This window comes from Indicator indicator, chromosome 21 (assembly GCF_027791375.1).
Source record: "Indicator indicator isolate 239-I01 chromosome 21, UM_Iind_1.1, whole genome shotgun sequence".
In the NCBI taxonomy this organism is placed as follows: Eukaryota; Metazoa; Chordata; class Aves; order Piciformes; family Indicatoridae; genus Indicator; species Indicator indicator.
In genome coordinates, this window is record NC_072030.1 from 19,322,181 (window position 1) to 19,348,502 (window position 26,322).

The window sequence follows — 26,322 nt, forward strand, 5'->3', positions numbered from 1 at the left end:
TCTCTGAGGAGGAAAGACCAAGAGAATTGGGGCTTTTAGGCTGGAAAAGCACAAACAGAGGGAGGATCTGACCAGTGCTGATCTGTTGATGAGGGTGGGTGTCAGGAGGATGGGACCAGGCTTTGTTCAGTGGTGCCCAGTGACAGCACAAGGGGCAATGAGCACAAACTGGAACATCAGAAGTTCCATCTAAGCATGAGGAGGAACTTCTTTAAGGGTGAGGGAGCCCTTGGAGCAGGCTGCCTAGAGAGGTGGTGGAGTCTCCATCTCTGAAGACTTTCAGGACCCACCTGGATGTGTTCCTGTGTGACCTTCTCTAGGTGACCTTACCTTGGCAGCAGGGTTGGACTCCATGATCTCCAGAGGCCCCTTCCAATCCCTGCCATTCTGTGAATGTATGTGTGGACAGGCACATATGGCTCTGGATGGGTCTTAGGTGTCAGAATCACTGCAGATATGTTAGGCAGACCATGTGTGTGTTGTTGGAGACACCAGGAATGCCCCTGGGAATGCCTGCAGGCTAGGCAAAGTCACTCTCTCCTTAGGCTTTGTGAGTGCAAAGCAAGTAGCCCTTGGTTGCTGCGGGGCTTCCCACAACTGGGGCAAAAGCTTCAGGTCCCTCCTTTCCTTCCTCGCTGGACCAAATCTGTGTCTGACAAGCCCTGCCCACCCCTCCTGGCAGCGTGGGGCTTGGTAAACCACCCAGCCCATCCTGCTGGAAGCCCTGGTTGAAGCCCTTTGCCAGTCCCTTCCATGCAGTCAGTGCTCCTGGGCTGTCAGATCCAGGATGGTGCTTTGCTTACTCCTGAGCCATGCCCCAGCCCTTGCTTCTCTCCAGGGGTGCTCTGTTGCACACATTTTTCTCTCATACAGGACCTGAAAGATGCAATTACCCAGACTGAACACTATGGACAAGATAGCCCAGCCCTTTCGATGGTGAGCACCGCCCTCAGGAGCCATCCACTTGGCTTCCAAGGCCATCTCCATCAGTACTTAGGCTTGCCCAAGCTAACTCGGAGTGCTGCAGAAAGAGCTGAGGATGGCCTTTGTTTCCCCTAACTATGGCATTTTAGTCTGAAATGTCAGATTTGTAAGTGCAAAGGATTTTCCAGACCTGCTGTCACTGTGGGTTTGGCTGCCAAGCAGACAAGGAGCCCCTTGTGCCCCAGGGCTGGCATGGTAGGGCACAGTGCCAGGCACAGAAAGCTTCCTGGGGCAAGGCCAGCATGGTCTTAGGTGGGCTCCCTGCTCCTGTGCAGGTGTGTTTGGGGAAGGGGCTTGCCGTGGAGAGCTGAGGGCCCTGGGTTTACTAACAGGGATCATTCATTTTCCAGGACAAAAGGGTGGTGAGTGAGAAATGGGGGAGCCCTTGTCCTACAAGCCCTGGGTTTGGCATTGGCAGTGAGGAAGAAGAGGAGGAGGAGGAGGAAGCAGATCATATGTTTACATTCAGGATGGGGAAGAGGATGCAGCTGGCTGTTACCATGGACAACAAAGCCAAGGTGAGAAGGGAGGAGGATTCCTCCTGCACTGCAGCCATTTGACTTACAAAGGAGGTTCTGTTCTGCCTCTCCCTAGAGCCTTCTGCTCAGCATGTCCCCTGGTGTCCCCTCTCTGAAGGGAAAAATTTGCTTCCTCCTGCTTCTCCCTCTTTTCTCAGCCCTTCAGCACCGCCTCAGTCCTCAGCTTCAGCTGCCACACACTTTCCTCCTCATGCCTGATTCAGCCCCAGGTCTTGCTAAACCTCCCAGTAGCTCCATCCAGTTCCCTTTCTGAGAGATCAGTTCCCTTGTTGTCCCCCGGGCCACCAACAGGCCTTGCTAAACTGTGTCACTGTGCCTAGAAAGAGGATGCAAATAAGTGGGAGCTCAGACAGCTTTAGCTGCATCACTCCCCAGAGAGGCAGTGATGTCTGCTGGTAAAACCAGCACCATTTCTCCCTGCTACTGTATCCCAGAGAATCCTAAATGCAGCAGAAAACCCCAGTGACACGTGTCTGTTGCAGCTGCTAATGTCAGCCAGTATTTGCAGACTTAATTAAACCCTGTGTGAGGGGCAAAAGTAATTGAAAATGCTGCTTCATGCTTTAAATCTCAAGCCAGCCCCTCCTGGGTTCCACCATCCCTCATGGAGCCTATGCATCAAGACAAAACGATCCTAGTGGCAGCTTTGGCATGGTGAAACTTAGTTGCCAAGAAGGGTTTGATAAATCCTGAGGTCAGTTTTGGGCCCCTCACACCACAAAGGACATTGAGGGGCTGGAGCAGGTCCAGAGAAGGGCAGCAAAGCTGGGGAAAGGTCTAGAGCATAAGTCCTGTGAGGAGCAGATGAGAGAACTGGGGTTGTTCAGCCTGGAGAAGAGGAGACTAAGGGGAGACCTCATTGTTTTCTACAGCTCCCTGAAAGGAGGTGGGGGTATTTTTTTCTCCTTAGTATCAGGTGATAGGACAAGAGGCAATGTCCTGAAATTGTGCCAAGGGAGGTTTAGGTTGGAGATTAGGAACAATTTCTTTGCTGCAAGAGTGGTCAGGCATTGGAACAGGCTGCCCAGGGAGGTGGTGTTGATGGTTGGACTGGATGACCTTAGAGGTCTTTTCCAACTCAAACAATTCTGTGATTCTTTTGCTTCATTATTAAACAATATCAGTGATTTCTTAGACTGCTTGTCCCACACTGGGAACTCCTGGCCCTCAGTGAGATGGCTCACAGACTGAGGGATGTTAGAGGAGGAGAGCACCCATGCAGGGACAAGAGGAACAGACAATCAACAGCAGCACAGGGACCCACTCCTCCTCTCACCTGTACCAGACTAGCTCAAGACCTGTCTCTGCTGAGACAGCAAATGAGACAGATGTGAAAGAAGTAAAACAAGAGGATGAAGATCTGGTGCTGGAAATGCTCCAGTGCCTCCTGAAGTATTTATCCTGTGTGAGGAGGCTCAAAGACTGGAGAAAGGATACAAAAGGTCTTGCTGATGGGGGCTGTCTGCAGCATGACTCCCTCCATGCTAACATCTGCACTTCTGGCAGAGCCAAGTGAGGGTGAGGTTAATGCAAGGCATCAAGACTGTGTGTCATGGCAAGTTCTCTGATGCTTGCAAGACTTCCAGACACATCAGAGGTCAGCATGTGCTGTTTGCTTTTGAAAGCAAATTCGTAGCCACAGAGTTCCCAAGTCTGACTGAAGTTTACTTGGAGATCTTGAACCCCTTTGAAATGAAGACTCCAGCACCTTTGGAAGTCCAAGGAGAAACAGAGAGGAAAATAGGCCATCCTTTGGAGAGGGGAGCTTCTAAGGTTGGTTCATCCCTGCTAAAGTTGAGCAGAGGACTCATACAGATGAAGAGAAAAGAAAAGATCAGAGATAAAGATGGAGCTGACTTATTAAGTGTCTCATTTCCTTCTAAGGCAAAAATAAAAGGGCACAGGATGGAACTTTTGAATGAACAAAAGTATGTCCTTTTGTCCAAAAGCTGTGCTTGTTTTGTGGAAGTGATGGCTGAGGGCACTGGCAGGAGCTCAGCCAGCAACAAAGATCATTAACAAAATAAGAATCAGATGTAAATCCAAACAGTAAAGTCATGAAATGAGACAGCTGGAAATGATATCTGAGAGGGGCAAAGTGCCCTTCTTCAGGGAGCTGATGGATCAGTTTTCTCAGCTATTCCACTGCTGAATAAATCAGTCCAGAAATATGAACACCACTGGCTATGAAGAGGATAAATTCATAGAACTGTAGAATCACAGAAGGTTTAGGTTCAAAGGACCTTCAAGATCATCCAGTTCCACTCCCCTGGCATCACAGGGACACCTCCCACCAGACCAGGTTGCTGCAGGCCCCATGCAACCTGAACTTGGAACACTGCCAGGTTTGTGTTAATGCACTTCAGGGTAGTAATTGCTCTGTGGGCAAGGTTGGATACAACCCTCTTTTCCCTTTTTTTTTTTTACCTTCTAGGCATATTTTGGTCAGGCACTGGAATAGGTTGCTGAGGTTGCACCATCCCTGGAGGTGTTCAAGAGATGTGTGAACATGGTGCTTTGGGACATAGTTTAATGGCTATGGTGGTCTTAGGTTGAAGGTTGGACATGATGATCTTAAAGGTCTCTTCCAGCTGAAACAAGTCTATGATTTTTATTGGGAGGTGGTGTTTGGTGAGAGGACAATTTCACCTGTGTTTCAATGACACAATGCCTGTCTGAAATAAAAACACAGAATCATGGAATTTTTTGGGTTGGACAAGACCTCCAGGTCATTGAGTCCTACCATCAGCCTAAGACCACAGTGGCCATTAAACATCACTCAGTATTCATGCTGCAGAGCATCTGACTGGGGTAAATCCCAGCTTGCTAAGCTGTGCTCAGTTAAGCACACCTATGTAATATGACACAGCCCTCAGAGTGGGGTGGCAGCTTTATAAACCCAGAAGAGTGACCATCTTTCTGTTCTGCCAGACTGGGGATGGCCACTCTCTGGGCTCAGGGCTCCTGCAGGGGTCATTAACTCCATCTGTGCTTCCCAGGGCAAGCGCATCGTCAGCGAGAGGCACCCCGAGGGCCTCCCTGGCCCAGGCAGGGCGCCAGACCTGGGCGAGGAGGACACCAACCAGCTGGTGGCTTTCCACAGGGGCAGGAGGATGCAGATTGCCATCACCATGGACAACAAGGAAAAGGTCAGTGCACTGGGGATGACTGGACCGCATCCTAGCAGTGGCAGCTGTTTGTTCTGCTGTCTTGAGGAAGGCTATCTAGACAGATTAGGAGCCAGGACAGGACTTTGGAAGAAACCGTATGTTGTTGATGTGGAGCTTATCATCATCAACCTCTGTCCTCAATCACTGTGAAAGAGGAAAGGCTGCGGTCCTGTCCCTTCTCTGTGAGCCCAGCTAGAGCTATCAGGCTCTGACACATACTGGGTCCCTAAGATCATAGAATCACATAATGGTTTGGGTTGGAAGGGACCTTAAAGGTCATCTCGTTCCATGCACACGGCCCCCTCACCTCCATGGACAGGGACACCTCTCACTAGACCAAGTTGCTCAAGGTCCCATTCAGCTTGGCCTTGAACACCTTCAGGGAGGGCACATCCACAGTTTCCCTGGGCAACCAGTTCTAGTGTCTCACCACCCTCACTGGAAAGAATTTCTTTCTAATCTCCAGTCTAAATCTCCCCTCTTCCAGCTCAAAACCATCACCTTGCATCCTATCACTCCCATCCCTTATCTAAAGTCCCTCCCCAGCTTTCTTGTAACCCTCTTCAGGTACTGGAAGGCCACTATGAGGTCTCCCCAGAGTCTTCTGTTCTCCCCCAGAACCTTCTCTTCTCAAAGACATCCGATGCTGTTTTGGGAGGATGGGTGAAAGCACTGCCAGATACAGGGCATGAATCTCACCACCTGTCACTGACCAGCTTCTTTTGGGGCCATACAGCAGAGTGGGTCAGGAGCAACGTCCTCTTCACTCACTACATGACTTTAAAGTTCACAGAGCTGGGCAGTACCTGCTTCTGAACCCAAGTCCTGCTGTGCCTGGCCATAACCTACTGGTGAGCTGGATGAACTTTGTTAATCTTTCAAGCATATTTCAAATACTTCTCCTCACACACATGGAGCCTTGTGATGTTTTCTAGTGGAGAGTTTGCAGAGATAAGTAAGAATGCCTGCAGCAGATGGGGTCAGCAAGGGCTGTGAAGGAAAACAACATTTGGTGTAGCTGCCAAACACACCCAGGAATGCTGGGAGGCCAGTGCAGTACCCTCTCTGGGACTGCAGCCAACCATCTGCTCACTGCCCACATTAGACTTCAGCTTCTCCTCCCCCGAGTTTACCTAGGTGCTGGAAGCCCCTATGTACGTTTCTCATGGCTACCAAGAGGTTTTTTGAATGCCATAAACCTCTGGAGTATTCTGGGGCTCCCCAGTTCAAGGGCTGGAGAGAGTCCAGTGGAGGCTCTGATGCTGGGAAGCCTGGAGCATCTCTATGAGGAGCAAAGGCCAAGAGCCCTGGGGCTGAGAGCCTGGAGAAGAGCAGCCCCAGAGGGGATCTGAGCAATGCTCAGCAAGAGCTAAATGGTGGGGGGCAAGAGGCTGGGGCCAGACCCTTGTCACTGGTGCCCAGCAAGAGGACAAGGGGCAGTGGGCACAAACTGGAGCCCAGGAGGTTCCACCTGAGGATGAGGAGAAACTTGTTTGGTGTGAGGATGCTGGAGTCCTGGAGCAGGCTGCCCAGAGAGGTTGTGGAGTCTCCTTCTCTGGAGAGATTCCAAATGTCCCCTGGCCATTGTGCTCCTGGGTAAGCTGCTGTGAGTGCCCTGCTTTAGCAAGAGGGTTGGACTGGATGATCTTGCAGAGCTCCCTTCCAACCCCACTATGCTGGGACTGGGGAATTCTGTGATATATACTGCCTGACTGAGCCACTGGTAGCTGTCCTTTCCCCAGAGGTTCACACAGCTGTTGCGTGTTTCAGCCCAGGCACCACCAGCACACCTGGACATGATGAGAGTGACTTGGCCATGTCCATGCTGTAGCTGTCTTTGAGGCTGTCAGATGTGATCCTGTGATATGCAGAGCAAGTGTTTCTGCTTCTGCTCTTGTTGGTCTTAAGTTTAAGTCCTTGTCCCAGAGGTCATCAGGGCTGGGACTGTGCTAGGAGGGAGCATCAGGAGGAGTGCCTGGATTTTGGTTTCATATCCTGACCCCTGATCAAATTGCATGAACAGCCCTTAAAAAGGTGAAATCTCTGAGTCACAGATTGCAAGGGACCCTTAAAGGTCATCTTGCCCAACTCCCTGTAGTCACCAGGGACACCTCCAGCTAGATCAGGCTGCTCTCATGTGGTTTCATCATGGAACTGAGGGTCCTCTTGGGGCCGAGGCTCCAGGCATGTGGAGGCAGATTCAGTGTGTCAGAGAACAAGCCCCCAGCTGAGCTGGCTGGGAGCCATATCTGCCTACACCTTTCTCCATGAAACACTGAGGACCTGATGCTTTGAATCATAGGGTGGCACAGAGGATGTGAAGTAAATTTTGGTGACTCAGCAGCTTGGGTCTTGCTCCTGCTACTTCCAGCTCCCACTGTGCCACCATTTATTTCAGAAAGCAATTTTCAGTGAACAAAATTACCCCCATGGAGCAGTGCAAGGAGCTCACATAGGCTCTGCCAGCCCTCCATTCCTCAACTGTGCAGAGCTTCAGTGGTCTCTTTCACCCAGCTTGGGCTAGAAGGCAAACCTGGTAATCCCCAGGAATGCAAAGAGCTCAAATGCTGCTTCTCCTCAGATACCGAAGTTCATTTTGAGTCTTCTCTTTTACTTTCCCTGCAATCCAAACCCCACTGCTCCACTGGCACAGGGTAAGGCTGAAACTCAGGACCTCCTCTAGCACCAGTAGGCTGTGGGGGAAGGCTGCTTAGGGCTGGATGAGCACATGCTGGGGCTGGACTCCACAGGGAGAAGGATTGTGCAGAGGCATTTGGTGCCTTCATGTGCTATATTCAACTGATGTGTCACTTTGATGCCTTGTTCTGGGCCAAACAGGAGCACAGGAGAGTGACAGTGACTTCATGTAACTCTAGCTAGCAAATAACCCTGCTGAGGAGCAGCATATGCCCTCAGCATGACTTCAGACCTTAAAGGAAGATCAGTTTTGCTTAATCATCTTCCGTCTGCACAGGACCTTGGTTCAACAGCAGCCTGTGACTAACGTCACTGGCGAGACCCATTTAATGAGGGTGTCATGCTTCTTGTTGGCACAGAGAGCTTGTCCCTTGTTTCCTCTTTGAACCATCCCACCTCCAACATCTTGGAAGCTCACAGGGGACAGAGTGGGAGCTTGCTGCTCCCTGGAAGGTAGGGTGCTTCCAGGGATCGTGTGCAGGGAGCAAGCCCAGGGAATGCCACGGAGCTTACCTCCAACAGCAGAGAAATGGGGAGGCAGGGAGAGCATGATAATGAGCTTGGTTTCAAAATGGGCTTCAGGGGAGAATTTGTTGTTCTTTGTTCCTCTTATCATGCAGAAAAAGACAAAAAAGTGAAGCCCTAATTTCCAATATCTGTCACCAGCTGGATATGTTTCAGAGTCCATCTGAGCTCAGGAGGTTTCCTTGTTCCCAGTGACTTCCCTAGGCCCTGTTCCATTCCTAGTTAATGAATCATAGAATCTTCACAGAATAGCTTGAACTGGAAGGGACCTTAAAATCATCTAGTTCCAAGCCCCCTGACATAGGGACACTTCCTGCTAGACCAGGTTGCTAAAGGTTCCATCCAGCTTGATCTTAAACGCTTCCAGGTATTCACAACTTCTCTGGACAACCCATCGGTCTCTTCTACCTAGTATCAGGTGATACAACAAGAAGAAATGGCCTGAAATGGTGCCAGGAGAGGGTTAGGTTGGATATTAGGAACAATTTGTTTGCTGCAGGAGTGGTCGGGGATTGGAACAGGTTCCCCAAGGAGGTGGTAGAGTCCCCATGCCTGGAGGTGTTCAAGGAATGTGTGGCCATGGCACCTGGGGACAGGGTTTTAGTGGTCATGGTGGTGTTGGGGTGAGGGTTGGATTTGATGATCTTTGAGGTCTCTCCCAACCCAAACAATTCTATGGTTCTTTTTCTCCAGTATTTCTACCTGATAGCTGCAGCTGAGCTTTCTGCCCTATGGGAAGCAGTGCATAGATCATCCTCTGCTCACCTGCCCAAGGCACAAATTATTTTATCTATCTGGGTCTCATCTCCCTTCAGCCACCTCCTTGTCAGCACTGAGAGACTGACCCTACTTAGACATGTCTGCAGAGGAAGCAGGTCTATATTTTTGATCACTCTCATTGCCCTTATTGGTGCCTTTGTTATTTTTCCTGTACGCTTTCAACACAAGAGGGCCAGAACCATCTGTGGTATTCACGCTGTGGGCTCTTGTGGATTCACTCTGTGACACATCAGTGTTTCCAGCTCCTTCTCTATTCTTCTGTCTAACAACTTTTTGCATTTTTTATTTGCTTATTTTTCCTAACCAATTGAGCTGACATTTTCAAAGAACTAGTCACAATAATACCAAAATGTCACTCCTGAGTGTTAATCATAGCTTAGGCTTCATTACTGCCTCTGTGTGTGTAAAAAGGGGCATTTTTCTCAGTGTGAGTTCTTGTGTAGTATTGATCTTGAATTTCATCTGTGATTTTGTGGTGCAAGCACTCAGTGTCAAGAAATCTTTTGCAGCTCTTTCCTGGCAAATTACATTTTTTGCTCTGGATGATTTAGTATCATCACCGAACTGTCAACTCTCTCTTCAGCTCCTTTTCCAGACCATTTATGAGCATGTTGAGCAGCCCGTGTTCCAGTGGCACCACTCTGCTAAACTTCTACCATGGAGAAAGGCCTTTTCTTGCCACTTTTTGGTTTCTATCCGTAGTTGTTAATCCAAAAGAGAAATTTGATTTTCATCACCAAATTGATTAGTACAGGGAGAGCCTGGTGTAGCTGAAGGATGGGATGTGTGCCATCCAGAGGGACCAAGATAGGCTGGAGAAATGGGCTCAAGAGAACCTCAGGAAGTTCAATGAGGCCGAGTGCAAGGTCTTGCTCCTGGGTCAGGGCAATCCTGGGTATCAGTCCAGGCTGGAGGATGGAGAAATTTAGAGCAGACCTGCAGAAAAGGAGGGGGGGGAGGGGGGGGGGGGGGGGAAGGTGGTGGTGAATGAGAAGCTGAATATGAGCCAACTACATTAATATCTGTGTGTTAGGACCTGAGCTGAGATCCCCAGTTCAAGGCTTAGCTTTCAGCCTCTCCTATTACCCTATCATGGCTGGGATTTTTCACCTCATGTCCCAGCTGGTTTCCTGCTCATTCTGGGTTCTTTGTGTCCTCCCTCCTACAGAAATGGTGCCTAGAAGAGAGAGAGTCATATCCACCGCTTCCCCTTTGGTGACGTCCTGTAGACTGGCTACTGTCCAGCCTGCCTCCTCCTCCCTGCCCTTGCCCATTGTATCCAATTAAAACAGTTGATGGGCATCCTCATGATCCCATATTATTTTCTCTATTTTTTATTCATGGTAAAATTCAGTAAAAAGGAGGAGGAGGTAAAAAATACTACTTCTTGCTGCCCTCAGTGCTTCCAGTTAGGACCACACTGTCAGTCCCAAAGCACATCAGCTGGCATCACACAGATGTGGCAGAGGCTGCCAAAGAGGAAATGTAAGGACAAAAAAAAAAAGGCTCTTCTGCTGGTTTCTTTTCTTCTGAAACAGCCCCAGTGCCTTTACTCTGCCATCTTGAAGCTTGTTTTCTTTTTCTACCCAGTGAAGGACTCTTTCAGCCTCTGTTACCACAGAGGGGTTGAGGGAACCAAGTTATTCTAGCTCCTTGCAACTTCATGGCCTCCAGTGCTGCTGCTGGCTTCAGGTGACACATCTGGGACCTTCCTTCCCACCTTTGCCTGGCAGCCCCTAAATCTCTGTCAGGGTTTGAGATAATGCTTAATGTTTAGCACCAGTTTCCCTTAAAAGCCACTCTGGCAGTGTTTCAGGATCATTAATACGTGAGAGATGGGAGCAGGCAGCCCAGGACCAGTGGAGCACAGTGATTAATTAGCAGATTATTTGTAATCTTTTAAATGGACTGTTGATAGGGCTTCAGAGCTTTTAATTTGTCCTTCTATTAACAGAGTTTCCCAGGGTGGTGGAGCAGCAGTGACTGTAATCAAGAGACACAAAAATTGCTTTCAGGGACTTAGACAGATGAGTCTGACTCCTGTGCTTGCATGGGTGAGGAACCAAACCCAGGACAGGAGAAACACTTGCTTTTGGGATGGAAGAGTGGGAAGAGGCAAAAAGAGGGGCTGAAAAGCCGTGAACTACCTTCAGACAGTGAAATTAGTAGGCAGATTTTTCAAAAAAGAGTTAGAAAAAAAATATCTTCTCATGTACTGGTTTCCAAAATCCTGAGCACTGGAGAACCAGCTCTGAGCTTTCACAAAACTCCTCCTGCAAAAGAAATGTCACTTCTGGTGCCTAAATGTGTCTGGAGAAGTGAGCACCAAAGTTAGTTTAATAATTGTGGATACTTTTAAAATAAGGTGACAGTGAAGTAGCTCAGAGATGTGAAAGCTTGTGAAAGCTTTCGGGTTGGAGAAGTGTCAGCTCAAAACGATGCTTAACATAATGCTGGATAATGGCATCAGGAACCTTAGCTCTGTGTGTGTGTGTGCTGGGAGTGAGACAAAGCCAGTGTCAGAAGGCAGTTGGGATCCCAGAGCTGGATCCTGGTTAGGATCAGGCTTTGCCCCACCCCAGACCATTCTGAGGCTGGGAGATGGAGAAATCCTGGCATAAATCTCAAGATGAACCAACATCATCTCTGCCTGCTCGAGGGTTTTGTCCCTCCCCACATCTTATCCCTGATATGCAGGAACCGTTGAACTCTGGGCTGATATTTGTCGTATTTCATCATTTTGGGGGCAGGGAGGAGGAAGGGGCAGAACAAAGTTTTGCTTCCTGATGGCCTGGGTGTGTCACAGCAGGGTGACAGCAGCGCAGGACAGCACGCAGCAAACACCAGAGTGTGCTCCCCAGCCAGTGCACAAGCAGAGGATCACAGAACAGCCTGAGTTGGAAGGGACCTTAAAGCTCCAACCCCCTGCCATGGCAGGGACACTTGCCACCAGCCCAGGCTGCTCAAGGCCTCATCCAGCCTGGCCTGGAACACCTTCAGGGAGGGGGCAGCCACAGCCTCCCTGGGCAACCTGTTCCAGCGTCTCACCACTGTCACTGTCAAGAATTTCTTCCTCATCTCCAGTCTCAATCTGCCCTCTCCCAGCTCAAAGCCATTGTCCCTCTTCCTGTCACTACAAGCCCTTGTCAAAGATCCCTCTCCAGCTCCCCAGGGCTGCTCTAAGCTCTCCCTGGAGCCGTCTCTTCTCCTCCCAAGGCTACCCTTGTCTCCTTCCCTGCACAGCTCAGACCTGGTGTCCTGCTGGGGAAGGATAATATTGTTTGGGTCCTTTTTTCCAAAGCGCCCTTTGAGAAGCAAAAATAGCATCAGAGTAAGGGGAAAGGCAGCCTGGCTTTGAGTGGGGGCTGTGAAAGGATGCGAGTTGTGCAGTGTCCCTGTGACACAACCATTTGCGATGTGCCCAAAGCAGCAAAGCCTCAGGGCTGCAGGTCCTAGCCACACAGGAACTGCCTCTTCTCCAGGGTCCCTCAGCCAGGACTGCCCAGCACATTTCCTGGCTCTTGGCTGCTCCTTGGCAGAGCCAGGGCTGAGGACAAGCTGTGCTGTGCTGCAGACTGGCAGGGCAGTGCCACCCCCCACAGCCTGCCTCGGGCTCTGTGCGCTTTCTGCTTCCTCTCTTCAGGGACACACCTGGGCATTGTGAAGGGTCCAGGCTGAGCTGTTCCTCGCATCAGCTTGCGTCAGAAATATGCAGACTCAGATGAAGCCATGAACACACCTGTGCAGCTCCCTGGCCCAGCTTCCAAGCTGCTATAGAACCACAGAATCATTTTACATGGAAAAGACCTCCAAGATCATAGAGACCAACCATTCTTTGGCTGTACCAAGGCTAAACCACAGCCCTCATCACCACATCTCTGCAGCTTTTGGACCTCACCAGGGATGGGGATTCAACCACCTACCTGGGAAGCCTGGTCCACTGTCAGAGAAACTTTCAGTGAAGAAGTTTCTTCTAATGTGCAAACTAAACCTCCCCTGAGGCAGCTTGAGGCCATTTTCTCTCATCCTGTCACTTGTTCCTTGGGAGAAGACACCAACCTCCACCTGGCTCCAGCCTCCTTTTGGGGAGCTGTAGAGACCAATGAGGTCTCCCCTCAGCATCCTTTACTCCAAGCTGAACAAACCCAGGTCCCTCAGGTGCTCCTCACCAGCCTTGTTCTCCAGACCCTTCATCATCTTTGTTGCCTTTCTCTGAACTCACTCCAGCATCAAAACTGCCTCCTTGGAGTGAGGGCCCCAAAACTGAACCCAGTCATGAGCTGTATTTGGCATTTCTGAAGCAATCCATGCTCTTTCCCTCCTGTCTCTCCTCCCACACAAGGCTTCCCTCAGGGATGGAGGGGCTCCAGCTTTGGCTGCAGCTGGGTCCTTCATACTTTCTCTAAACTGATGAGTTTCCTTTACAGCTGCTTTAAAGGCTAAACATTCGTCTTCTCCTCATTCCCCAGCCAGCCTCCTCATACAAGCAAACTTTGCAGCTTTCTGCTGGCTTAACCTCTACAATGTGAGAGAGGGGGGCTGCAGGGACTCATTAGATTCCTCACGGTAGGTTCTTCAGATGGGGGCTGCAGGAGAAGTTGACTTTGAGCCTGGATGGAGCATTTTTGGTTACCTACCACAACATACTTTTGAAATAAACACCTAGGATTGTCTTTCACCACCTTCTAGCCCATTCTGCAGCAGGCTGGGATGTGCTGAGGGGTGGATTTTCTGATCACAGATCCCATTGCAATTTGTCCCAAACTTTTTCTGAGAAATCCTAGGACAATGCAGGTAACATCTTCCTTCTCATATCCAAGGATGTCTTCAGACAAGCTTCCACCTGAACTGGAGTTACACCAGCTTCATAGGAAGCAGAGATGGATCTGGGAGTACTGGCGAACAACAAGGTCACCGTGAGCCAGCAATGTGCTTTCATGGCTAAAAAGACCAAAGGTCTCCTAGGGCTCATGAAGAAGAGTGTGGCCAGGTTGAGGAAGGTTCTCCTTCCTTTCTACTCTGCCCAAGGGAGACCACAGCTGGAGTCCTGAGTCTAGTTCAAGCTCCCCAGTTCAAGAGAGACAGGGAACAACTGCAGAGAGTCCAGTGGAGACTCTGAAGATGCTGGGATTGGAGCATCGCTATGAGAGGAAAAGGCTGAGTGCCCCAGTGTTCAGCAAGAGCTGAAGGATCTGGAGGGGTGAAAGGCTGAGGCCAGACCCTTGTCACTGGTGCCCAGCAAGAGGACAAGGGGCAGTGGGCACAAACTGGAGCCCAGGAGGTTCCATCCGAAGATGAGGAGAAACTTGTTTGGTGTGAGGGTGCTGGAGGCCTGGAGCAGGCTGCCCAGGGAGGTTGTGGAGCCTCCTTCTCTGGACAGCTTTCAACCCTGTCTGGCCATTGTGCTCCTGGGCAAGCTGCTGTGGGTTCCCTGCTTTAGCAGGGGGATTGGACTGAATGGTTTCTAGAGGTCCTTTCCAACCCCCACTATGCTGGGAATGGAGGATTCTGCATTGAGACCAGTATCCTGAGTTTCCCACATCCAGCTCTGGAATGCTGGGGGTGGCAAATAACTGGAACAAATCCCCTGTTCCCAGCCAGGGTCAGAGCTCAGCACCCATGCTTTCTGGAAGAGCTGACAGGGCGGTTTGGCTGCCACTGTGCCCTTTGTGTTCCAGTTTTGCTTGGCTGTGCAAAATGGCAGCATGTTCATCTCATGCCCCCCACATAGCCCTGCTCTGGAGCAGTTCAGCAGGGAGGGGAATTTGAGGATCCCTTATCTCTGCACCCTGGGGTCTCTGCACTTGTGGTAGCAGCATGTCTAATTCCACTGGAGGCAGGGAAGGACCTCAGTAGAAGAGCAATGTGTTGGAAGGAGGAGGGACATAGACTCATAGAATTGTTTGGGTTGGAAAAGACATCTAGGATCATCAAGTCCAACCATCAACCCAACACTACCATGGTCACTAAACTGTGTCCCCAAGTGCCATGGCCACACCTCCAGGGATGGTGACTCCACCACTTCCCTGGGCAGCCTGTTCCGGTGACCTGTGGGAACACATCCCTTTTTTGTGTTTTTCTCATACATCCCTTGCAATCTGACTTCTTTTATCTCAGCATTAGTTTGATTCAGGGCCCCAGAAACCAATTTTCCCTCTTTTGCTGACCTTTCCTGGGCAGTTTGACATTTCCTGGTGGGTACAGGGTCAGGAAGTGACTCCCTTGCCAAGAGACCTTGCTCAATCCTTGAAATAATTCCCCTGTCTGTGCTCCTGCAGGCAGAGGAGAGGAGAACAGCAGAGAGGAGGAGATCAGACAGCGACAGAGGCCTCGAAAATGAGCACAGCCAGAGGGTGAGTGGAGTCCACTGTCCATTGCAGGGGAGCCTTGTCTTGGAAGAGGAAACCAGTAGGATGTGCCTCCCTACCAGTGAGAGTTCCCTCGGTCCTAGAGGAAGCAGTAATGTGCTCTGATGTGGTCCCCACCATTAATCCCTGTCATAGAATCATGGAATTTTTTGGGTCAGTAAAGACTTTTAAGATCATCGAGTCCAGTCCTCAACCCAACACCACCATGGCCATCAAACCATGGCCCCAGGTGTCATGGCCACGTATTTCTTGAACACCTCCAGGGATGGTGACTCCACTGCCTCTCTGGGCTGCCTGTTCCAATCCCTGACCACTTTTGCAGGAAAGAAATTGTTCCTAATCTCCTACCTGAACCTCCCCTGGCAGAATTTCAGGCCATTTCCTCTCAGCTGGAACTTTGTGGAGCAGAACAGACCCAAAGCAAAGCAGGGCTTGGAAAGAGGTAATAGGGCGCCTGCCCTTCACACCTTGTGGTGGCTGCTTATGCCACCAGCCCAGCAGCAGGGGGATTTTACAGGGTAGAGTCCTCACCCATGTGGCAGCACTGCCCTCATTGGTTTCTCACCAAAAAAAACACTTGCTCATGTGTTGAGAAGCTCAGGACTGTGTTAGCTGCAGCTCCTCCCTGCAACAGAAGCCAGGAGGTTGGATGTAAATGAAAGTGCAGCTCTTCCTACAGACTCTTTAATGCAAACCCTGGAGGGCATTCTGGCTCCCCCCAGCCTGCAGATGCTCTTAATTAACAGAGCTCAAATTTAATAGCCACACCTCAGTGGGATTCATTAGGAGGACACAGATGGGCTCTGAAACATTAATTCCAGCTGAATACAGACCCCTCAAGAGCAGAAAAGGGGAGAACAGTAGCCTGTGGCCTAGCTCACCAAAGCCACACTGCAGGTGAGATGAGTTTTTGGTCAGGGAGCAGCTGGCCCTGCTCTTGGAGTTCCATGGACCCCTCTGCATTTCTACGGAGCAAGTGCCGGCATTAGTCTTGGTCTTGCCCAAGTTTTGCCTTCCCCTTGGCTGTGGGGCAAGGTGATGACACAGGGTACTTCCCTTGTCCTCCCACTCTGGAGAGGGAACCTGGTCTTGTGAGCTGTGTGCTGCTCAGCTCTTGCATGCTGCTTCTTTTTGGGCACATCAGGATCCATGACGGCAGGACCTGCTGTACTGTGAAGCTGGAAGCTGTGAGGAGCATCTCCAGGTCTGTGCCCAGCCTTTCTTTGTCTCTGTGTTCCTTGCCTTTTTGTAGGCCTCACCTCTCCCTTCTTGCGGACGCAGTTTCAGGTCCTTCTGCTCCTGCCAGCTAAAGAATGGAGGAGCAATCACTGCCACCCCACCTCCAGCCCACGCTGCTGGGTCTCCTTGGTAACAGGGCTTTCAGTTGCTCCTTCCCTGCTGCTCTGCTTTGATCAGCAGCACAATCCAGGGAAGGGGCAATGGTAGCCGGTGTGGAAGGGCACATGTATGAAGTGATGAATTATCTACTGGTAATTAGCACCCTGGGACCCAGCTCTGCACTAAGCTATTCTCTACACTGTGTTGCTTGAGAGCATGGCATGGCCACTTGGCTGCTCGTTCCACCACATCCATTAACCTGATAGCTAGGTTACCTGCTCCCTCCCTTCACATGCTCCAGCAGTTTGGAGCTGTCTTTTCATTAAGCTTTGAATTCTGGAACAGTGGCAGCTCTTAACTAGTCCTTCATGAGGAAGAATGAGAAACCAAGAGGCTGGAAGCAAGGGCAGTGAAGAGCCCTCACAATGGGCTCCTGTGGATGCCTGATGGCCACAGAAGGCTCTTTTCCTCCACAGCCCTGTTAGTGTGAAGGACTTGCAAGTTCTCCTCCCTCCTCCAGGTGAGACTGGAGAGGGCCTATTTATAAGGGTCTGTGGTGATAGAACAAGGAGTGATGGTTTGAAACTAGAGCAGAGTAGATTTAGGCTGGACATAAGGAAGATGATCTTTACTATGAGGGTGGTGAGATGCTGGAACAGGTTGCCCAGAGAAGCTGTAGGCACCTCATCCCTGGTAGTGTTTAAGACCAGGCTGGATGAGGCCTTTGAGCAACCTGGTCTAATGCAAGGTGTCCCTGCCCATGGCAGTGGGGTTGGAACTGGATGATCTTTAAGGTTCTAGTTCCACCTCCCCTGCCATGGGAAGGGACAGCTTCCACTAGACCAGGTTGCTCAAGGCTACAGATGGAAATGCTTTAAAAGTCTGCAAAGCTGTGAAGTCAACCAACCCTGGGACCAGTATGGAATCATAGAATCATTTTGGTTGAAAAAGACCTTTAAGATATTTAGGTTGTGAGTAAAGCTGAGCCCTTGCATGTCCCCATCACTTCAGAGAGAGAAGCTGACCTTGCTACAGGTTGTTCTCCAGTGTCGCTAAGATTTCTGGTGATGACAGAGCAAGGACACCAAACACAGCTGTTTCAAACACTTTATTAACAAGAAGCTCTTTTGCCTCCTGTAGGATGGTGGGAAGTCAGCCCAGAGGAGCCCCGGAGAGCTGAGCTGGGCTCTGGCGGGGCGGGAGCGCTCAGAGTACGTGCGCTGGAAGAGGGAGCGGGACCAGATCGACCTGGAGCGGCTGGCGCGGCACAGGAACGCCAGGGGCGAGTGGCGGCGTGCCTGGGATGTGGAGAAGTCAGAGCACATGTAGGTTCTGCTCAGTCCTGAGGTGCTTTGTCTGCAGCAGGCCATCTAAAGCCGGTGATGACATCTTGGGTAGCTCTCTTGCTGGTCAAATCTTCTGTTATCATGTGCCTCTCCCTGACTGAATTCACATTGCTGTCTCTTTCTCCTCCCAACTGTGTCTGGTGGGACCAGATATCTGAGTGATTCTCCTATTTTCTTTCTGATATGAGGGCTCCTACCCTGCTAGGAGATAGTGTGTGCTGACAAAGCTTGCCTGCCTTTGGTCCCACCAGGACTTGGACTGTGGGGGAGAAGGGAGCATGAATCATGCTCCATCTATCTCTGGAGGATCCTCTCCATCTCCACATGGATAAATCCAATAGCAGGAGGGTACAAGTGCTCTTCTAGAAACAGGGGTGGTCAAACTCACATTGCAGGTTTTCTCACTGTCCTGCTTGTTTCTCCTTTTCAACCAGACTAGAGGCCAACAGGCCTAAATCCTCTGCACCTCATAAACCAAACCCTTTCAGGTGCTGCAGCATGAAAGGGTCACTTAAACATCTGCTCTGGGGAAAATGTTCGAGACAGCAACACAGAAAAGCTCTTACTGGGGTCTGACATCTCCCTGCTTTAAGCATTGGCCCTCAAGCTGTGCTTGTTCAGCTGGGTCACACCAGGTGGAAAGCTCTGGCACCTGCAGCAGGATGAAGTTTGATAGGGTGTGGAGTCGGGGAATGTTTTCTGACAGAGGAGTTTGTACAGGGCAGATAGGTGGGACAACCTTTTGGCTGAGGAATGGCACCAAATACATAGATTTCAGTCCCTGAGACCTCAATAATTAGAGGCAAATTTACGTAAGTGGGTGCTGAGGGTTGCTCTAAGACAGCTCTGGGCCCCATTCTTCTGAACATCAATTTTTAAGGGAAAAGCCATAATACAACCCAAGCAGGATTAGAAACTAATCAAACCATCTCAACCAAAGGCTGACACATCGTGAAGCTGCTTCAAACTGTGTTTGGAAACTTGGGGAGCTGCATTTGAGCCTGGGACAGCTACATATCACCAACACACTAGCACATTACGTGCTACATGAACTTCAGCAGAAGTTAATGACTTCTCCCTAGCATCAGGTGATAGAACAAGAGGAAATGGCCTGAAATTGTGCCAGGGGAGGGTTAGGTTGGACATTAGGAATAGTTTCTTTCCTGCAAGAGTGGTCAGGGATTGGAACAGGCTGCCCAGGGAGGTGGTGGAGTCACCATCCTGAAGATGTTCAAGAAACCTGTGGCCATGGCACTTGGGGACATGGTTTAATGGCCATGGTGATGTTGGGTTGATGGTTGGACTTGATCTTAGAGCCCTTTTCCAACTGAAAAAATGCTATGATTCTATTCTAGAATTAAATCCATCTGTATGTGTGCCAATGTAAAGGTTTTAGAGGGTCTCCTTTTGGGGTAGAATTGCCTCACAGCCTCACCTCTCCTGGGCAGTGCAGTTGCAGATCCTGCTGCCAAGCCTGTACATATTTGTCAGTGGGCAGGTGCAGAAAGGGCCAAAGGTTGGAGTCTGCTCATCTCAAGGTCTCCTGCCCATGATTTTGCCTGCTGGAGGAGAACCATCAGGTCTGACAATGCCTGTTTTTAACCTGCAGGTTTGAAGAGGACTTTGTTAAGGATGGGGAGCCAGCCTTGGATAATCCCAGCCATAAGAAAGGTTGGCAAGGGACACCTAGACTCTGCCCTGATGCTGGTGAATGACGAATGTCAGCTGTGAAACTGCTTGCTGGGCAAATGCCTCTGAGTGCAGCACTGGGGTGCCAGCCCTCTCTGCCCTGCAGGGTGCTCAGGGCTCTGAGTGTCTGGGTGCTAGAGCTTTTGATCTTCCCATCCAGAACAGTGGCTTCCGTAACCTCCTACTACATGACCCCGAGGCTGGACACTGCCTTCTGTCCCAGACACTGGTTTGAGAGGCAATCCTATTCCAGAACACATCATCTCTGATCCCTGTGGCATGTGCTGGCTTCTTTACTAGCAGAAGTCTGTCACAACTCCTGTTCCTCAGGAGATGGACTAGCAAAACAAAGCTTTCCCTTGTGACACCCTGTTTGAATGTCAGGCTTTCTGCTGCCTGTCCCTTGCAGAACCTCATTTACCCCATGCATGCTTTGCTTTGTCCTTCTAGGGGGAAGGAACTCAAGGAAATTCCAGCACAGGTCCTTTCCTCCCAACGGGAGAGGTGAGTAAAGCCCAAGACTGGGTTGCTTACCACTCTAAATGTCAGAACCTCTGATATGTCCTCATTGAGAGAGTTGCCTCAGGTTTGGAGAGCCTTTTGGTATCACACCACATGATTGCTCTCATAGCTGTGTGGTGCAAGTGTGTGCTGTGTGGCAAGGGAGGACACGAAAGGTCTTATGGAATAATTTCCATAAGAAAAGTAGTTTCTTGGTGTGGTGTTCAGTAAGATTGATGGTTTCAAGGCATTTTCAAGTTGTGGGTGCACCCTCTCTGGAAATGTTCAAGGCCAGGTTGGATGAAGCCTTGAGCAACCTGGGCTGGTAGAAGGTGTCCTTGCCCATTGGCAGGCATGCTGGAACGAGATGATCTTCAAGGTCCCTTCCAAGCCAAACCATTCTGTGATTCTATTTCAGTTGGAAAATCCCTTTAAGATCATCAAGTCCAACCATTACCTAACTCTACCTAGTCTGAAGCTAAACCATGATCCCATATCTTGTGAGAACAGCACAAGGGGGACCGTGTCCAAGAAATAAGAGTTAAAGCCCTAGCTGGAATAAAAACTGCAGAAGAAGCCCCCTTAAATTCTCAGTTTGTGTTCATTGCTTTAGAAATGACACATGCAGCATGGACGCAGTTCTGGGGACTTCTCCCTCCAGAGCTCCTCTCCAGTGATACAAGGGTGCTGGTCCCTTTGGTGGTCCATCAACTGGTTCTTCCTGCTCTTGCATGGTATTTCCAACCTGTCTTCTAGGTGGAGGACAGCACGGAGTGAATGTGAGCGACCCTGGTCAGAAGGTAGTGCCTGCTGTGAGCAGCCGAGCCAAGGGGAAGGACAGACTGACAGGCAGAGCCAGGAGGTAAGGAGGTTGCCAGTACTGCCATTGGCACTGTGCTTGCGATACAGTCATGGAATCACAGAACTGTTTTGGCTGGAAAGGACCTTTTAAGATCATGGAGTCCAACCCTTAAACCAGCACTGCCAGGGCACCACACTAAACCATGTCCCTCAGTGCCAAATCTCCATGGCTTGGAAACCCTTCTAGGGATGGAGACTCCAACACTGCCCTGGGCAGCCTGGGCCGGGCCTTGACAACCCTTTCCATGAAGAAGTTGTTCTTCATGTCCAACCTGAACTTCCCCTTGGACAGCTTGGGGCCATTCCTCTTCTACTGTTGTTTATTCCTTGGGAGAACAGACAACCCCCCCTGGCTCCAACCTCCTTTCAGGGAGTTGTGGAGAGCCAGAAAGTCTCCCCTCAGTCTCCTTTTCTCCAGGCTGAACAACCCCAGGTCCCTCAGCTGCTCCTCACCTGACCCTCCATCAACTTTGCTGGATCTGCTCCAGCCCCTCAATGTCCTTCTTGGAGTGAGTGGTCCAAAACTGACCCCGTATTTGAGCTGTGGCCTCACCATTGCCCAGTCCAGGAGGACAATCACCCCTCCAGTCCTGCTGGCCACACTATTTCTGATACAGGTCACATTCCTTGCCTAACTGGGAAGAGAGACAGACAAAGATACTGTTCCACAAGGGCAGCTGTTTGAATAAGTTCACGTTGGCTGGGGCCATGTCTGGCAGAAGCAGGCTTTGTGGGGTCTGTGGTATTTGTGTGGTCTGTTATCACTGTACTTGCACCCTGCATCTCTGCAGAACATGCCTGGGGAGGTCAGGGTTTCCCTGACTGGATCTGGGTTGCACTGGCAGATGCCCCAACCAGCTTTTGAACACATCTGACTTCCAGGCACGGCTGATGTGGAGGAGCAGCCTCCAAAGATGGTTCCAAACTGAATCAGCAGTAATTAGGACTGACACTATCGTACAGTCTCCTGCTTAAACAGCTCCTCCTACAGCCTCCTGACTTGGTGGGGAGGAAAGTGGCCTGTTCCTGACAGCTGTGTGCAGCACACAGCAGGGCAGTGATTTGCACAGGAGTCATTTCAGAACATCGGCAAAACGAAGCCATTCTGCAGGTTCTCCCATGTCCTCCCAGGGCCCCTCCCCTGCTGCTCCCCATAATTAAATCTCAATGCAGTCTCCAGTTTCCTGGAGCCATGCTGATGGTTTAATAACAGTGATCATCTTCACAGCACTGCCATGCCCTTTAGCAGGCAACTGAAGGATGAAGAGTTGATTACAGACCCTGTGCCTCTTTATTTATCCAGACACAAAACCTTTTCTGCAGCACTTAATGTTGGTGTTCTTCAACCACCCAGGTCAGTTATGACCATGCAGTTCACCAGATGCACATCCAGATCCTGCTTCACAGGGATACTTGCAGCATTTCCCAGAGACAGTGTTCATGGAAGCACAGACTCACAGAACTGTTTGGTCTGGAAGAGACCTCTGAGCTTATCAAGCCCAGCTGCTCACCTGGAGCTCACAATGCTACCACTGCTGCTAAGCCACTGCCACTAAATCACACCCCTCAGCACCACATCCATGCAGCTTTTAAACACCCCCAGGGATAGAGATTCCACCACCTCCCTGGGCAGCCTGTTCCAGTGCCTGAGAGCCCTTTCTGGGAAGAAATTGTTTCACATGTCCAACCTAAACCTCCCCTGGTGCAGCTTGAGGCTATTCCTTCCTCTCTCTAACCTCCTTTCAGGGGCTTGTAGAGAGCCAGAAGATCTGTGTTCATCCTTCTCTTCTGAAGATTAAACAGCCCCATTTTGCTGAGGAACTGTTCAGAACCTGGTTTAGTGGACATGGTGGTGGTGGGTTGACAGCTGAACTTGATTTTAGAGGTCTTTGCCAATGTTAATGATTCTGTGAGAAACCTTCAGTTGGAAGTCAGCTGCTGCTGGCTGTTCCTTGGCTGACCTGAGGAGCTAGGCAGGGTCTGTGTAAGCAGCACCATAGAATGGTAGGGGTTGGAAGGGAGCTCTGGAGATCACCAAGTCTGACCCCGCTGCCAAAGCAGGGTCACCTTGGGCAGGTCACACAGGAATGCATCCAAAGGGGTCCTAAAAGTCTTTAGAGAAGAAAACTCCACAACTTCTCTGGGCAGCCTGCTCCAGGGCTCCATCACCCTTACAACAAAGAAGATTCTCCTTGTGTTGAGGATTCTGCTCTCAGGACAGCACTAGGTGTCACAGTCAGAGCCTGGCACTCTATTAGGCCTGGAGATCTTGGACTGTTGCTTTTGTTTCCAGTGGCTGTGCTTGAGCAAATGCACCTGAGCAACCAGAACTCGCAGCTCCTTGTGCTGGGGCCTGGGAATCCGCTTAAAGGTGGGTTGTCTGCTGTCTTCCTAAGCCCTGCTGGTTAATCAGCCTTGATAAAATGAGATTTAATTCTCAGAACTGGCTGAAGGATGGGATCATCAGCACACAATCCACTTAGCTTTGTCTGTGAGTTACATTCCACTCCTTCCCATTCTTCAGCTCCATCCCTAATAAAATGTCCTTGGGAAAGAAGCTGATGAGCTGTGGTCCTGCTGGCTCTGCCCTGCCCACTGAATGGAGCATGGTTGGATCCCAGCAGATCCCAGAGGATATTTAGGATAGGCACACCAAGAGATTTGCTTGGTGCTGCTAAGTTCTGTAAACACCTTGGAACAGGTCAGGTGAGCATGCTGGCCAGTTCAGCATTGCTGTCTAGCTGGTTTGGGCAGGGGTGTCTGCTCTGAGCTGGCTCTGCAGGCCACCTTTAGCTCTACCTATCCAGCCTGTGCCTAGAAATTTTTCCACACTGACTTTCAGAGCCTTTGCAGGGCACCACTGAAAATGCAGCCTGGCTGGTGGGGGTTTCTTCCACAAAAAGAGGCCCCTTTGTGGTCTGAGCGGGTGGTGAGGACTTACCCTGTGTTGAGGACATGACCTCACTGCCCATGGGTTGTATGCGAGGTCTGCATCTAAGCCCTGGAAGGACTGCTCCAGGCTGCTTCACCCTCTCAATAAGGACACTGCTCGGAGAGCCTGGAGGTGCAGCGAATGCAACTCACTCCTGCCCTAGGGAGTGGGCTAGGTGTGAAGCATCTTGGTGTGATTGTGTGGTGGAGCCTGTGATGTCAGCTCCCACACCAGTTTCACAAGGGCCTGTGGGGTCACTGTCACATGTTTGTCTCTGGCAATGCCTGACTCTGCAGCCACCTCAATGTGCATTTCCATTTGTTTTGTGTCTTGGCCCAAATCTGCCAAATGAAGAGGCCAGCAAGCCCAACAGCATCTGTCCAGAGAAGAATCAAATCTCATATGCACAGAATCCCAGCAGGGTGGGTTTGGAAGGGACCTCTGGAGATCATCCAGTATACCCACCCTGCTAAAGCAGGGCACCAACAGCACCTTGCCCAGGACCACAATGTTCAGGGGGGTTGCATTCTCTGTAGAGCAGGAGAATCCACAACCTTTCTGGGCAGCCTGCTCCAGGACTCCAACACCCTCACACCAAAGAAATTTCTCCTCATCTTCATCTGGAACCCCCAGGGTTCCAGTTTGTGCCCATGGCCCATTGCCCCTCCCTGTCTGCCTCTCTGTCTGGAATTGTGGCAATCTGTGACACTTGGGCACTGTCAGACAAGCAGGACAGGGCCATGGCAGACATCAGCAAGAGCCATCTGTAGATCCTGTTAGTCTGAGCCCTGCTGTTCTGGCCATTGGGTCCTAGGTTTTCATTCCATTTGGAATTACAACCACCAGCTCATGAAGACGTAGTGGTCTCAGATGAGTGTCTCTGGATGAGCTCAGTCCTTTGCAGGTGCTAGAAGCAGCTGGAGCAGGAACTGGCCACCTGTATCTCTTGCTGCCTGCTCAAAGTGTTCAGATAAGGAACGCATGGACCTAGTAGAAATTCCCACACAGGTGTGAGGCAGGCAGAGTGGCTTTGCCACAGGAGAACTTGAAGGCCTAAATCCTGATTTATTTTTTTTCTTGGCAGGTGGGATGCAAAAGAAGGCGAGGACATGTCTCTTCTGAAGGATGACCTTGACAGCCAGGTGGGTTCATGGGTTCAAGGCGAGCTGCTGAGTTCTCTCAAAACATCCACTGTGAGGAAAGTTGGAGGCTCTTGGCTAGGGCAGAGCTGGGACACCTCCATATTGGGGTGAATGTGCCCCTTGTTGGCACTCTGCAGATGGCTTGGTCTGAGAGCAGCTTCACATCCTGCACTGACCCTCTGTGAGCACAATAATCCCACTTATTCTGCTCCTTAGACACTTCTCTTCTCCACTTACATCATTCTATGTCCTTTAATGGCCTCCACAAAAGTTTCAAGTTTGGAGACTCATCACAGACAAGGGAGACTTGTTTTAATTAGCTTAACTAATTATCTCCTTTTCTCAGAGAAGCCTTGGTACAGACAAGTGGAAGAGCAGAGGTGAGGAGCAAGTGGAAGAGAACTCCATGGCTGACCTGGAGAAGAAGGTGAAACAGACAAGTCTCCAAGATCACGGGGCCCCCTTATCACAAAGGCTACGAAGTGGAAAGATCCAATCTGCCCACAATGGCCAGAAGGAAGAGCAGAGAGGAGTGAAGGACAGGGAGGTGCCCATGCCCAGCACAGGTGCATCAGATCCAGGGCCCAAGCCAAGTCAGGGAGGCACTGGGGAAGATGCTGATGGGCAGCCTGGCACTGCTGACGTCTCCCAGGAGAAGGAGAGCACTAACAGCTCTGCTCCACAGAGCAGCCTTCCAAGCACTGAGCAAGCCACCAGGTATGGCAGTGAGGAGACTCTGTCACTGCTTGTGGGAGCTGGCTCAGAGAAAACCTCAGCTTCAGGACAGGAGTCCACTGAGAACTCTCCAGGCAGCCATGGAGGAAAGCTGGACACAGCAGCAGGAGACAGACTGGATGCAGGTCAAGGACAGCTGGTGGGAAAAAGAGGGGAGGAAGTGACCCAAACCACTGCCCTTCAGGGACAGACATTTGCACTGAAAGACAGTCAAGATGCTGAAGGCACTGAACACAAAGGAGAGCCTCTGCCCCCGAGGAACACCATCTCTGACAAGACTGTTGTGTCTGAACAGGACACAGCAAAATCACAGTCCAGGGAAGGGGACCAGCCTGAGGACTGCAAGGACAAGGACAGTGAGGACACCCACAACTAGCAAAGATTGTACCAGCTTGCCCTGAGACAAAAGGTGAGTCCCTGACCCCTCTCCCCACACTGTGGTTATTATCCTATTGTACAGCCCCACATCCCCCTTTTCTGTGGTCATAATGGGACAGAGCACCAGATTCCCATCCAGAAATGTTCATTAACAGCAACACAGGGCCCTCCTGGAAAGGAGTTTGAAGAAGTTTGTGTGGTGAGCAGGAGGAAGAAAATGTTTGTGTCCCTGTATTCAGCACTGGTGAGGCTACACCTTGAATCCTGGGTTCAGTTTTGGGTTCTTCACTCCAACAAGGACATTGAGAGGCTGGAGCATGTCCAGAGAAGGGTAACA

General features: G+C 50.5%; 1 protein-coding gene across 1 annotated transcript in view; it reads left to right on the forward strand.

The window, feature by feature from the left end:
• CCDC9B (coiled-coil domain containing 9B) overlaps positions 1 to 25,983 on the forward strand; it is a 37,125-nt gene extending 11,142 nt beyond the window's left edge. Inside the window, exons 5-14 of the mRNA XM_054390696.1 lie at positions 874 to 936; positions 1,335 to 1,502; positions 4,523 to 4,672; positions 14,974 to 15,048; positions 17,542 to 17,726; positions 19,357 to 19,418; positions 19,887 to 19,940; positions 20,694 to 20,799; positions 24,815 to 24,872; positions 25,219 to 25,983. Coding sequence (XP_054246671.1) covers positions 874 to 936; positions 1,335 to 1,502; positions 4,523 to 4,672; positions 14,974 to 15,048; positions 17,542 to 17,726; positions 19,357 to 19,418; positions 19,887 to 19,940; positions 20,694 to 20,799; positions 24,815 to 24,872; positions 25,219 to 25,983 — 1,686 coding nt within the window. The remainder of the gene's footprint in view (positions 1 to 873; positions 937 to 1,334; positions 1,503 to 4,522; positions 4,673 to 14,973; positions 15,049 to 17,541; positions 17,727 to 19,356; positions 19,419 to 19,886; positions 19,941 to 20,693; positions 20,800 to 24,814; positions 24,873 to 25,218) is intronic.
• The last annotated feature ends 339 nt before the right edge of the window (positions 25,984 to 26,322 follow it).